At 38.1% G+C, this 15,377-nt stretch overlaps 1 protein-coding gene across 1 annotated transcript in view; it reads left to right on the top strand.

Annotated features, from left to right (window-relative positions):
* Positions 1-1,864: 1,864 nt before the first annotated feature.
* tpo (thyroid peroxidase) overlaps positions 1,865-15,377 on the top strand; it is a gene marked incomplete at its 5' end in the record, with an annotated part of 41,857 nt that continues 28,344 nt past the window's right edge. The window contains 5 exons of the mRNA XM_084096326.1: positions 1,865-1,935; positions 3,533-3,726; positions 4,950-5,073; positions 6,694-6,823; positions 12,306-12,497. Coding sequence (XP_083952452.1) covers positions 1,865-1,935; positions 3,533-3,726; positions 4,950-5,073; positions 6,694-6,823; positions 12,306-12,497 — 711 coding nt within the window. The remainder of the gene's footprint in view (positions 1,936-3,532; positions 3,727-4,949; positions 5,074-6,693; positions 6,824-12,305; positions 12,498-15,377) is intronic.

The raw sequence follows: 15,377 nt of genomic DNA, 5'->3' as shown, positions 1-15,377 counted from the left end.
CACAACCGCCTCGCAGAGACCAGAGGTAACTCTAGATATCATTACAAATACATTTTTATGTTTTTAGAAAGAAGTCTCTTCTGCTCACCAAGGCTTCATTTGATCAAAAATACATTGAAATATTATTAAAATTTAAAATGGCTGTTTTCTATGAGAATTTATTGTAAAATTTAATTTATTCCTGTGATAAAACCCGAATTTTCAGCATCATTACTCCAGTCTTCAGTGTCACATGATCCTTCAGAAATCATTCTAATATGATGATTTGACGCTCAAGAAACATTTCTGATTATTATCTGTGTTGAAAACAGTTGTGCTCCTTCATATTTTTTCGATGAATATAAAGTTCTAAAGGAACAGCATTTATTAGAAATAGAATCTTTTGTAACATTATAAATGTCTTTACTGTCACTTTTGTGTGTCACAATTCAATGTGTCCTTGTTGAATAATTTCTTTCTAAATCTAAATCTATAAATACATGTGTGTGCGTGTTACAGTGATGTATCACCAATTTATTGTTTTCTTTTCATTTTAAATAAATTATATATATATTTTTAGCTGTAAGGAAATGTCTGGATCATACAGTAAAAAATACAACTTAAAAAGTAAGTGTTCATGCTGTCAACTCAAAAACAGTCGAAACAAACTTTGTTGCATTCTTTTCTTGTTATAACTGTAAAGCTGCTTTGAAACAATCTGTATTGTATAAATGGCTATATAAATAAAGCTGACTTGACTTGACTTGACTCAAATATCCAAGTTGTCACTTACGACAACTTCACATTTCAAGTTGACTAAACTTAACATTTTAAGGCAGAATGAACACCAACTTTTTTTTAAGTTGAAACAACAATTTTTGTACAGTGGTTCACCCTAAAATCAGCAGAAAATATATATTGCATGAATATAATTAAATTAGGCCCTTTTAACACCCCAAATTCACAGTATCCCACTGTAACACAAAAGGATCCTAATTTAATTTTACAATTTCAATGTAATGTATAATTGTATATGTGCATAATAGTATTTGTTGTGCTAAATTTAATTGTTGCTGAAAAAATCATATGATTCCAATGCTATTATAATGATGATATGCAAACGACAAACAATGTATGATTAGATAACAGAAAATAACTACAATTTTACACTTTTGACACAATATTTCTCAAAATTAATTTTAATTCTTTATGGTTTTGGGGCAAGACATGACTTGAAGATTTCGTCTTGAAATTCATTTATACTTAAGTAATAAAATGCATTTCATAGTTAATATAATTATTTATATATATATGTGTGTGTGTGTGTGTGTGTGTGTGTATGTATGTATATATTGTTTATTTAGATCACTTTAGTGGCGTAGATACAGAATAGATAGTGTTTAATCATTCTGTGATGAGTGTATTTATACAAACAGCTTTCACTGTCATTTTTTGCCTTATTTTCAGTTAATTAAAAGCCTTTTTCTTTGCTTCCAGGTCAGAGAGAGCATGGCTGGCGTTCTGATGTGTTTAACCTCTCTCATGATGAGCACAGATTCATCTCAGCGTATGTGGCGTCTTTCACATATACTGTACAGTTCCGCATCTTAGACGTCTATAAATACGATGTTCTGTAACACTTTCACGCCAGTCCCGATGTTGATGATTTGTGGGTAATTGCTGTTCTTTCACAAGTATGGTAGCAACTAAGCAAAGACTTTCGAATGGGATTCTGTGGCAATTACCAGAACTCAACACAGAGTCTCATTCTTACAGCCAGCTGGAGACAGATTCATTACGGGTTATTTTGTACCTGCTGACATTTAGTTTAGACCCAATTTTCCAAACACATCTGGTACCTGACATCTGGAGCCAAATTTTTGTAATGACATCTCCTGTGGTGGCCCTTGGGATATTTCCCAAGAAATTGCAGGTCTCGACACGTATAACAAGAAGGTCAGATGCCGAGCGGGACAGCATTGTTATGTTACCGTCTTCATGTAAAAAGTAGATGGGTTGTTGGTTAGTTTTAGAAAGCATGTTGTGTTTGATTCTCTCCCAGTGGGGAATGCCGTCTTTCCGAGTGTGAATTATCTCACACAGCGGTCTGGATTTTGGGCTTCAGACGCGTCTCACGGTGTGTTTGTGCTGTTTTGGCCCCACAGGAAGAGCGTGGCTTTGATGCGCTTGTGCGGGCCGCATAATCAGAGCTGACATTGGGACGTTTCTCAAAAAAACACTGCGTTCTTTAACCAGGCACGAATGCCAAGACGTCAAATTATGGCCCGTATTCATAAGCCCACCCTAGAGACATTACATTAATGTAAAACCTGAGTGAATCTGAATATTCTACATTTTTCATATCACTGAAGGACATGAGCAGTTTAATTAAATTTTCAACACCAACACTTTTTATCTGCAATGACAATGTGGATTTCTGGGAGGATTTGTCTTGACGTCTGTATAATACAGACACAGCCTCGTGCAACAACTGCAACATAATAAAAAAGCACCAAGTGAAATATATTAATAATAATATATGTGTGTGTAGCTAACTGATGAATCATTCACATCAAGACCAAGAACATTAATTTAAAGAAGCCATTATATGCCCTTTTACAAAGTCTTGATTTTGGTTTGGCACTTTGCTAGAACAGGTTTTCCTGCTTGAATGTTGATTATTTTCCTCATATTCTCCATTGTTGCAGCTCCTCTCTTCCCAGTCTGTCAGTAACGCTCTGGGTTGTATTTCCCGAACAACGCCGTAACTCGCTGCTTCACTACTATAGTACGATGCATCGTTGAAGAAATCAACTTGTTAGTCACGACTGTTTCCCGAAACCATAGTGTCGCAAAGTGGTCGTTCAACCACGTTGGTTTATGACGTCACACAGGTGGTGGAGTAATAACTTCTTTCAATGAATCTGTTTGAGATCGAATTAACGCTAGATGTTTTGCTATAAATTACAGACATGACATCTAAGGACTATTTCTCATTTTGCTTTATTTCCAGATTCAATCATAGGCTCGTTGTTACATAGTAGAGCATGTTCACACATGCGCACTCTTCAAAAACAGTGCTTTAAATCTCTTCACAAACTCAAAGACGTAAATGACATTTGTATGTATTCTAAATAAAAGACACGGGTTGTACTGAATGTCAGCTTGCTTATTTTGCTCAAGATAAGGATTTATTGAGTCCACATGTCATGCAAACTAGAAACTCTGCTTCTAACCACAGGTCGAGATTTTTTGCCTTTATATACAGTATAATGCATTATAAAGTTATTCATAATACAGTATACTTTATAATCCATTATTATCTGAATTAAAATGCATTATAAAATGCATTATAATATTCACAGATTCCTTGTTACATCTGCAATTGGTTGTTTGTGGTGTTAACTTTCTCTGAAAACTAGTCATTCCCGAGAGCTTGATTATATCTTCATTCCAAGAGAGCCTTCAGATGGTCAGCGCTGCGCTGAATCGAACCGCACAAGGGTAAACAACAGTCTGGTATCATCTAAACTCATTTTGTCTCTGGATGTAGTGAGGAAAGATGGTGTTTTCCTCTGAATAGCAGGTTAGATCCTCAGACGTCCCCTTCACAGATGTACACACTCTCCAGACAGGGATCATCAGAAACACAACACATCTGCAGATCAGCCGAGATCTTTCACATGACTTTAGGGCTTTTAAAGGAGAAGGTGAACAGGAGACAGAGAAGATCACTGGCTGTGTCAGGTGAGGCGAGCATACGTACTTGACCAAAGGCCGTAAACCGTGTCTAGAACTCAATCTTCTTCACAATGATGTGTGCTTTTAAACATTTTGCTTTTAATTACATTTTGGCCATTTCTAATTATTACACTGCAAACAGATGTTGCTGCCTTAAATTTTTAAGTACGATCAACTTGGATGTTTAGGTCATTTCAACTTAAATGGCATTAAACTGATTTGAGTTCAATCTTGATTTTTTTCAATTTAAAAAAAAAAATACATCTGCAAAGTTACAACGCTCAAAGTTCAAAGCAAAGGGAGATATTTCCTTTTAAAGAAATCGCTTTTTAAGGACTACAACAAACGGCTGGTAGGAACTACACAACATTCCTCCCGGGTTAGTGACATCACAAACCCTAGAATTGACATAAACCCCGCCCCCGGGAATGCGATTTATAGATTATCAAGACCGAATATGCTAATCAATGATTAGAAGATAGTTAACTCCACATAAATTTAAAACATAAACAATTTAAAACATTTTCAGGACACAAGCTGTTGAAGCTCCGCCCCCTGTGCCGGGAGCTGCCGCTCATTTGCATTTAAAGGGACAGACACAAAAAACGGTGACAATTTTAACATGATATATAAAAATATCTGTGGGGTATTTTGAGCTAAAACTTCACATACACACTTTGGAGACATCAGAGACTTATTTTACATCTTGTGAAAAGAGCATTATACCAACCCTTTAATATATTTTGATGAGTTAAAGCAATGTAAAAACATATGTTGTCATAACTTATTGATCATATGATTTTCCACAGTGTGGGAGGGACTTGTCCCATTCAGTGTCTGATTATGACCCTGCTATAACCCCAAAAAGTATTCGGACAATCAAACATGAGTTTGTAAATCGTATTAGATAACAGAAGTGAGGTTAGTAAAAGCTCTTGCAGCATTTGAGCCCAGATGACACTTGATCTAATGTAATGACATTTTTAAGTGTGAATGAACTGTCTAAACCCTTTTTGGGGCCGTTGCGGGGTATTAGCATCTTATTATGTATGGGAGATTCTGTCCAGCTCTATAACTGTGGAATAATGCATCTCCGAAGTGCTTTAAATGTCAGATTTAATCCATGCACAAGAGTTGATGAGAGCTGCCGCATCTACGCTAGACCTCGGCACACTGTTTACTCTTCAATGTTTGAGTTGCGCTCGTAAACACATTAACTCCTTTTCAAGAACTCCTTTCGGTGAAGGCAGTGGAGTGGATAGCAAACATGTCTGGATGCCCTCAGCGTTTTCAGCCCAGCACCTGCGCCACAGGAGGAAAATACCGCAGCATCTCTGGAGTCTGCAATAACAGGTATCTCACCCCCATCTTAATCATTTATCCATAATGCAGCAGGAGGCAGTCTGAAAGCACAGGAATCAGACTCTCGGTTACCTTCTCCGCGGCCTTTGTGAAGAGAATCAGGCCGATATGATAAGATGACCCCGCTTCCAGACGGGTCAGAGCTTTAACCAGACGAACAGCTGCTGGGAATATCACTAAACAATATAAGAATAATGTCTAAACCTTAAATATTCATACCCACCCACCCGGGTCATGGAAGACGCTTTCTTTTATCTACCAGTTCAACTGCAACTGCAATGAAGGACGTGCTTCTATTGAGCTGACGCTGTGTGCAATCATATAAACACATTTTAATCGGAATAAACTCAACTTTTTCTTTATGATGCATGTGATTGATTTAGTTTCATGGAAATTATTTTTGGTTTTCTGCACTGGCTCGGCTTGCAAGATTTATAGCATTAATTTTACATTTGCGGGGGGAAATGTACCATGTCCGTCCAGTTCTGATGCATCAAATTATCTATATATTTTTAATGCAAAAACATCATTAGCTCTGATTAAATGTATCTGAATGAGTAGTTGAACGTGGTGTGACATGCTGTACTTCATTTAAAACTATTTTAAACATTTCTCCAAATCTTGTATAATTATTACCAGAGCTTGACCAACTATATAATATCTGTCAATTCAAAATCTAGAGACTAGAATATCACACAGACTGGATGGTGGACTCTTTTACACTTGAGACCATACGAAAACACACAGAATACCCTAGCAACGCCCTGACAACAACTTTAACAACATAGACACTGTTATTAAGCAAAATAATGACACTATTGTCTTCATTCATCATTGACTCTGTTATCTTCCTGTGTATTACTGTGAAGCTGCTTTTAAAAAGTCTGAATAAAAGTGCAATATAATACAGTCTGTACTGTAAACAGTGCTATATAAATAAACCTCCTTGACTGCACAGGCAAACTTCACTCACATCTTCTCTAGTTATACATGACGTTTTTATAGTGACCAAAAATGTCATATTTGTACTACGTTTGTGACTAAATAAGAGAAATGCATACAAATCTGATGATTAAAAAGGAAGAAAAGCGTCTGAATGCCATCACGTGTGATGTGTTTGTAAGTAATGTTAGTCAGTGCATCTAAAATAGAACATTGAATAATAAATCGTGATTTTTTTAAGCGCTGTAATAAGTTGAGTATATGAAAGTGCCTGTTATGTCAGTTCAAAAGCACAATGCATTGACAACTAAAAAAGAACATTCAATGAGAAAAGAAATTTCAATATTTGTTTATATTCAGTGAGAGAATGTATGCATTGCATTGAGCCAGAATATGAAATGCATGCAAAGCCATTATTAGTCAGGTCCTGTAATCTTTGAGATCATGCAATGCAGTGTTACAGCCCTTATCCAATGCAAGGAAGGACAAATAATGTGAGAATATTGCATTGTGCATTGACAAAATAATGCATTGCCTGTGAGCTCTCTGTAAACATGCAGTACTTTAATCAACAGTACAGTAGATAAACATGTTTGTTTTGCTGTTTCCTTGTATTCTTTAAAACTGTGAGACCTTTTAGATCCCATCCATTCATACTGTGTTGTTTAGGAAGAACCCGCTTTGGGGATCAGCCAACACCGGCTTGGCCAGATGGATCGCCGCGGAGTATGAGGACGGAGAAAACCAACCCAAAGGCTGGAACGCCGGACGCCAATACAGCGGCTTCCCACTTCCTCTGGTGAGCGGCACAAAATACATGGAAGAAATGACTAGAAATAAGGTGCAAAATAACATGATTCACTGGGGGATTTATTTATTTATTTAAAGCTGCAGTCCGCAGTTTTTCCTCTTTGTCGCCATCTCTGTTCGAAATCTGCAATTGCAGTTATTCGCGGAGTTATCAGCTGTACGTGGGTTGTGCCTCGGCACGGCACAGCGCGGATTAATCCAAAGTTTTGAGGAGAATGTGCGGCTGTCAGTCGCCGCCGGTGTGGATCCTGGCATTCGCAGTCACAGATTCTACTTTTTGAAAGTTTGACCAACATAAGAATTTTCACTGGAAAATGTTCTGAACAAATAACATCCACTTTTGTTCTGACCAACTAAGGGGAAAAAAGCATTGCAGTAAATCGCGCTGATTAAATCTAACGATCGCTCATCATATCACGTCAAACCGTGCAAATTATACTTTGTTCTCAAATTGTTAATGTTAACAACATCAGCATTGCGTGACATTTAATGCCCTTCCGATATTATCCTTGTTTTCGCAATGGGCCGGTTGCAGTCTCTTTTTTTCTGTAGACAAGTCCGAAGTCTTTTGCGTTTTACAACGGGTGAATCTCCAGTTGTCACTGGTGATTGTCGTTTGAACCTTTCTGGATTCGCCATCAAATCGCTAAGTTTAATTATATCAAGTGCTGTGAGAAAAGGCTATAAATCTCCACCTCCAGCATCCTCACACTCATAGCCAACTAGCCGAGACTCTTCTTTATGTGGACAGATCGGGCTGGGCGATATATCGCAGTTCACTGACAAGCTGAGCCATATCGCATTAATTATCGCAGGCGATACGTCCGTGATAATTAATGCGATATGGCTCAGCTTGTCAGTGAATTACGGCTCTGTGTAGTAAATGCCGCTCCATCTGAAAGCAGGTGATGGCGATTTACCGGCAATCAAGGAACCGGCTTTACTGACGAGATGCGCATAACAATGTCATGCGATATATCGCCCAGCCCTAGGACAGATGAGACGTGATGACGCAATATAGCCTATACTAGCCGAGACTCTTCTTTATGTGGACAGATGTGACGTGATGACGCAATATAGCCTACACTAGCCGAGACTCTTCTTTATGTGGACAGATGTGACGTGATGACGCAATATAGCCTACACTAGCCGAGACTCCTCTTTATGTGGACAGATGTGACGTGATGACGCAATATAGCCTATACTAGCCGAGACTCTTCTTTATGTGGACAGATGTGACGTGATGACGCAATATAGCCTATACTAGCCGAGACTCTTCTTTATGTGGACAGATGTGACGTGATGACGCAATATAGCCTATACTAGCCGAGACTCTTCTTTATGTGGACAGATGAGACGTGATGACGCAATATAGCCTACACTAGCCGAGACTCTTCTTTATGTGGACAGATGTGACGTGATGACGCAATATAGCCTACACTAGCCGAGACTCTTCTTTATGTGGACAGATGTGACGTGATGACGCAATATAGCCTACACTAGCCGAGACTCTTCTTTATGTGGACAGATGTGACGTGATGACGCAATATAGCCTACACTAGCCGAGACTCTTCTTTATGTGTACAGATGTGACGTGATGACGCAATATAGCCTATACTAGCCGAGACTCTTCTTTATGTGGACAGATGTGACGTGATGACGCAATATAGCCTATACTAGCCGAGACTCTTCTTTATGTGGACAGATGTGACGTGATGACGCAATATAGCCTATACTAGCCGAGACTCTTCTTTATGTGGACAGATGTGACGTGATGACGCAATATAGCCTATACTAGCCGAGACTCTTCTTTATGTGGACAGATGTGACGTGATGACGCAATATAGCCTATACTAGCCGAGACTCTTCTTTATGTGGACAGATGTGACGTGATGACGCAATATAGCCTATACTAGCCGAGACTCTTCTTTATGTGGACAGATGTGACGGAATGACGCAATATAGCCTATACTAGCCGAGACTCTTCTTTATGTGGACAGATGTGACGTGATGACGCAATATAGCCTATACTAGCCGAGACTCTTCTTTATGTGGACAGATGTGACGGAATGACGCAAAGACATGCTCGAATTTCCCGCAGAAATCCACCAGTACCACTGGAATTAAAAACATTATTACAATCTTACCGTGTTGAATCGAGCTACGGCAAGCAGAGAGTGTTGAACACTGGCTGGTTATGTACTTGCTCAAACATTTATTTTGGATCATTTTTAACCCAAAAAAGTTACGGACTGCAACTTTAAATTAAAAAAGGGACCGTGAACATTAATCAACATTCATGAATGTAAATGTACCCAAATTATCCCGAAGGCTAGTTTTCATTGGTAGTCCCTTTGCCAGATGTTATTATTACGCCTAAAAACTAGAGGGAACGAGTTACCTTGAATGAAATATGCAAATGCTATGCAAAAATAAATTAAAGCTATACAATTATTTATTTATTTTTAATAAAACTGCTAATTCAAAATATGAATATACTATAATGGTGTAATTTGGCCATTTCTAATTATTGGTAATTTATAATTATGGCCATTTCGCAATGTCTATGGTGGTTATGGCAAGATATATATTTTTTTATTATGTTTTTATTTTAATTTATTTAATTAATTTATTTATTTATATTGTTTTATTTTATTTATTTGATTATTTCTTTAGTTTAGTTTGGTCTTTTTTTCAAATATCTAAACATTCTTAAATATTCATGATACATTTACTTGAGAAGCAAAATTATAATTACTTAAATAGTATGTTTACTGAAAAAAATATTTAAAATTAAGTGAGTTTTGCTGAAAACAAGAACAAATATCTGCCGGTGAGGTCAGAAAAATAAACCTGTTTTTCCTTTGTAATATGTTTTAATTTTCTTACCCCATTTGCAGACAATTTTTGTTGTTGTTTTGTTTTAAGCATAAACTCACTTAGTGTTGATACATTTTCCCGAAAACAAGACTTAATATCTTAAGTCATTCTGCTTCTCAAGTAAGAACGTTTAGATATTTGTACTGTAAAAGAAGACAAAAACACCAACATGAAGGAATAAACTGATGATGGTGGTCATAATCATAATGATTTTCAGGAAATGGTGTGAATGAACTGATAAGAGAGTTTGAGAGAGCATTAGAGCTTGGTGATGTCGTACATCAAATCATAGCATACTTGTTTGCTTTGCATATAAGCAGATTTATAATAAAAACTCTGTGAACGTCTGCCAAATAAGCTTGAGAAACCGTTCCATATTAAACAGCCTGATCTCACATCTACCTGTGACACATTGGCCTTTCCCTGCTCTATTATCGCATTAAAAATGCAAAGCTATGCACGCTGTTTTAAACATGCACAACCTCTACTTTCCAAATTCAAAGAAAAACGAGCATCCCTGCCATCGTGTCTCACTGAAACTATATTTTTTTAATGAGGCGAAGGCAGCAGCACTTCAGTGCAAGAAGTTTCATGACAAATGTTCATATTGTCACATCTCACGTAGTGCAGAGACAGCTCGCAAAAACACTTCCGTCTAATATAGCGCTTTAATTGCTAGTGGTTTTAATGACATTTTAACAGGTAAACAAAATCTGGCAGAGGGGTATAATGAGATTTCCTTGACTACACACACACACACACATCAACATATCAGGGGTCGTTTTCATGCATTTATTTTATTTACCAGAGCAAATCCCAATGTTTTATATGCTATAGCACAACTGCATCAACATAAGGTATGGTGTTGAGAATAGTTTAAGTGCAAAGGGTTTTTTGTTTTGTTTAGTTTACTGTAGTTAGGGTTATAAAAGGGTATTTTTAACCCTATAAAGCCTATACTGTATCATATTTCATACACAAATTTCTGTGGCCTCTAAATGATCAACATGATCAACTTTCTGCCTTCTCGTCTGATTGATTTTACACTTTTTTAGCAAGCAAAAGGCCTTGATTGTACAAATGTCTACCTTCAGCTCATGGTTCGTGACTTTTTGCTGTGAAATCTTCACTGATTGTTGATATTTTAGATTGTTACTAATATTTCAAGATCAAGCAAATTAGGTTTACATGATTCATACTTCATTTGTTTTTTGTTTTTAAAAAAAATCATGCGCATCACATGATCATCAGACTTTTGAGGAAGGTTTATGTGTTCATCTCTCAATCATCATTGTATTGCATTGCATTATATGTTTTAAAACTACAGAGTTTTGATCATAAAACTAAGCATTTAAATATCATCTTACAGAGACATATTTTGGGCAGAAATAAAGTGACGACTGATATTTATGTCAGAATTTCATTGCATAATTTGTCCATATAAACATCAACATCTGCACCAAATGTCATATTTTTGCTCAGTTTCTCAGAGTCTCTGAATAAAACTGAGCTGTTTTTCCCTCCATATTCTCACTATATCATAATATATGAGCCATAAAAACCTATGATACTCACCATTTTTGTCTAAGGTTTTAATAAACTCTTACATTTAAAAAAAAAAATAGATTTTTTACATTCTTCATAATTTCATATGTCAGGCTTTACAGGGTTAACCATTAAAGGAGAACTCTGGTCAATTTTAACATTGAGCTCATTTGTACATTTGGAGTGCTGTCAATACAGAGAACAACGACAAAAATCGGTGTTGCCTACACCATGTTATCCTCTTTTTAAAATTTGCACCCTGTTGACTTCAATGGGGCAAGTTTTAAACCTGCTTTTAGCCTCTTAACATCCTTGATGTGTCATTACAAGTGCATAGCCAATGTGAGTGATTCCTTCGGAGTGAACACGGGTCAATCTGACTGCAGTAGATGTGAAAGATATGAATAAAAATGATAATTCAGCCAGCGCTCATACCTGTATTTACATCCTGTTTTCGGTCGAAGTCCACAGTAATCGATTGTCGAGTTGACGCGCATAGGTTTAGTACCTATGATCACGCGCATGAACTCGACAATCGATTACTTTGGACTTCAATCGATTCAATTTTTATTCATATCTTTCACATCTACTGCAGTCAGATTGACCCGTGTTCACTCCGAAGGAATCACTCACATTGGCTGTGCACTTGTAATGACACATCAAGGATGTTAAGAGGCTAAAAGCAGGTTGAAACTTGCCCCATTGAAGTCAACAGGGTGCAAATTTTAAAAAGAGGATAACATGGTGTAGGCAACACAGATTTTTGTCGTTGTTCTCTGTACTGACAGCACTCCAAATTTACAAAAAAATTAGCTCAATGTTAAAATTGACCGGAGTTCTCCTTTAAGTATTAACCTTCAGCTTTTAATTATCAAAGGTGAATTCCTCTGACTTTAAATCGAGGAAAGCATCTTCAGAAAATGTAAAATCAGGTTATGTCTATATATTTATGTTCAGTAGTGTTTGAGTGTAAAAATGATGATCATAATGACGGCAGTGGGAGAATATGTAACTGGTCTCTTTTGATTTGATTTCTGTATTTCAAGGTTCGAGAAGTCAGTAATAAAATCATGCGTGGCTCCAGCGTGTTCCTCCTGGAGGATAAGGTTTATTCCCAGATGCTGGTGGACTGGGGCCAATACATCGACCATGACATCTCCTTCACACCTCAGAGCTCCAGTCGAACTGCAGACTGTCTGAACACCTGCACCAATGCCAACCCCTGCTTCCCCATACAGGTATAACCTAGTCTATCACCAGACCAAGCTCGATCTTTTAAAGGTCCCGTTCTTCGTGATCCCATGTTTCAAACTTTAGTTAGTGTGTAATGTTGCTGTTAGAACATAAATAATATCTGTAAAATTATAAAGCTCAAAGTTCAACGCCAAGCGAGATATTTTATTTAACAGAAGTCGACTACAGTGAACGGCCCGTTTGGACTACATCCCTCTACTTCCTTCTTTAATGACGTCACTAGAACCGTTTTTTGACTAACCTCCGCCCACAGGAATGCTCCCTCAACTCTACCGAAATTCGTTTATGTACTTGCGCACTTCTTATAACTTACTGTGTTTACTCAGCTCTTACGGTGATTTTCTGAAGTAAAACTGACGCTTCATCTTTTGTGTGATGTACAATAAACTTTATTAAACTCATCAGTATATGTTTGATCATCATTCAGACAGCAGACTTGTAGGCTATTAATAAATAATGGATACATACAAGCAGATGACAAATACGTTATAATAACCGTAATTAAACTACTAAACTATACCTGTTCCATCTCTATACAGCACTCTGACTCTGTAGGCATTATTGTCCGACTCGAAATGAACACCGTTACTGAGAGTTTCTGATATTATCATCATTCCGTGAGATGAAATTGTCCTGAGAGACTGAGCGAGCTCATGAAGCTCCGCCCCCTGGGTCGTCCAGCAGCAGCTTATTTGCATTTAAAGGGCACACACTAAAACAGCTCGTTTTTCTGTGCCCCAAAAAATGACAATTTAAACATGCTGTAAAAAATTATCTGTGGGGTATTTTGAGCTGAAACTTCACATACACACTCTGGGGACATCAGAGACTTATTTTACATCTTGTGAAAAGGGGCATAATACGGGACCTTTAAGGCCACGTCCACACGAAGCCGGTGCGTTCCCGATCCGATTTTTTTTTTTCCTCGTTCTAAAAAAAAATTCCGTAAACACGGCGTCGTCTCAGGAAATATCTGCGTACACACGAAACCACTGAAACCGACTGAAAACGGTGTAGTATATATGCCAGACCAGTATGGGGCGCTGTAATTCTGACACAGAGATACACTATACACGGAGAAGAAGACTTTGAGCATGCACATAACCTTGCGCGCTGTATACGAACCAAGAAGAAGAGGACGAAGATTATCGCTTGTTGCTCACCACAGTTGCAGTGAAGCAATATATTTTGCTGTAATAAAGTTAGTAGGCTTAGTAGCTTCTGCAGCACGAACACAATCATGTAAGTCCGCCATTATTTTTGTTGCTGTTACGCGTGACACAGACGACACGTGATGTGATGACATCATCGTTTCACAAAATATACGGATTGGCTGTACACACGAAACCGCAAGGGTGTCGTTTTCAGATTTATCCACTTTGGGACCCGGTTTCAAAAAATAGCGGTTTCAGTCTCCCAAAACGCCGGATCCGTGTGGACGAAACGCCAATACGATAAAAAATGTATACGTATACAGCGAAACGCGTCTCCGTGTGGACGGGCCCATTAGTCTGGGGAGTCTGATCTGTATTTTCTACGGCACAAGAGGCGTGATCAACGGGCAGAGTTCAAATGACTCTGTATGCAATTGGATAGTCCTTCAACCAATCAGACCCAGGGTGACGTACTTTGCAGCGAAAACTCCAGGAAGGAAACGTGTCAACAAACGTGTTGGTTTGGAGCATAGACTGTAAAAAAAGATGGACGACGCCCCTTCGCTCTCTTCCATTGATGAGAACTGAAGCCGCCAGTGTCCCGATATGGCGCTGACATATTGGAACTTGAGTCTGCGCAGTAGCGATCTCGGGACCAGACCTGCGCAGTAGTGAGCAGGAAGTAAAGCCGCGAAATCAACGCTCCGCCCTCACTCTCGCAGAATGCACTCAGGGAGAGTGGATTCTGCACACTTTTTTAAAAATGTATTGCAGTACGACAAGAGGCTTGTTAATATAAAGTAAATACAATCTCCTCAGTCCTCCGAAGATCCCGAAAAAAATGTCCGTTGGTGCTTCAGTGACTACTTCGCTCAGAGAACCTGTCAATCACTGTCAGTCATGACGTTACACCACCGCATCACGTAACTAACTAAAAAACAACTTATTTTTGAAACAGACACTTGAACTAACATCAGCGTGATAAAAACGACAGCAAATGAAAGAAACCACCTTTGGAAAAAAGATATTTGAAGTGTAATCTAATTGTTTAGTTGGTCTCACGTCCCGTTGAATAACATGGAGAGGCGGGGCTTATGACCTATACTAGGACCAGTCACCGGGGCGATCGAGACGTTTTGGAACGTCAAATTTTCAATTTTCAGGACTTGTGCGGCACTCTTGGATTAAACCCGCCAATAGCGCGCCAGGTGGATAAGCCAGTTTGCAGGGGTGTGAAGTAACGAATTACAAATACTCACGTTACTGTAATTAAGTAGTTTTTTTAAGAAATTGTACTTTTTTGAGTAATTTAAAAATTGTGTAATTTTACTTTTACTTGAGTACATTTTAAGTGATGTATCGGTACTTTTACTCCGCTATTTTCCTTCTGTTTGTGGTCGTTACTGTTGCATGCTTGTTTTAATTTTATTTTTATCCATCAACGTGATTGGATCAAGTAGTCGGTCTCGTGACTGTTATCAAATCAAATTAAGCATAGAAAACTTTAACCGCCTATTCCTGCTTTTACTCGTGACTGTCGTGCTGTGGAAGTGCATTCTTCAAGCATCAATTCAATCCAGATATCAGCATCTTCCTCTAATATGCTACATTTCACATTTCTGCTTAATATGATATTTATATAGGCTGGGCTGTCTACAGGGCCTAACATTTGGTGTGAGGTTGGGGGTATTGCGTGACGAGTTCATAATG

The sequence above is a fragment of the Abramis brama genome (assembly GCF_963993115.1).
Source record: "Abramis brama genome assembly, chromosome: 21".
In the NCBI taxonomy this organism is placed as follows: Eukaryota; Metazoa; Chordata; class Actinopteri; order Cypriniformes; family Leuciscidae; genus Abramis; species Abramis brama.
This window is presented reverse-complemented; position numbering and strand designations above follow the sequence as displayed.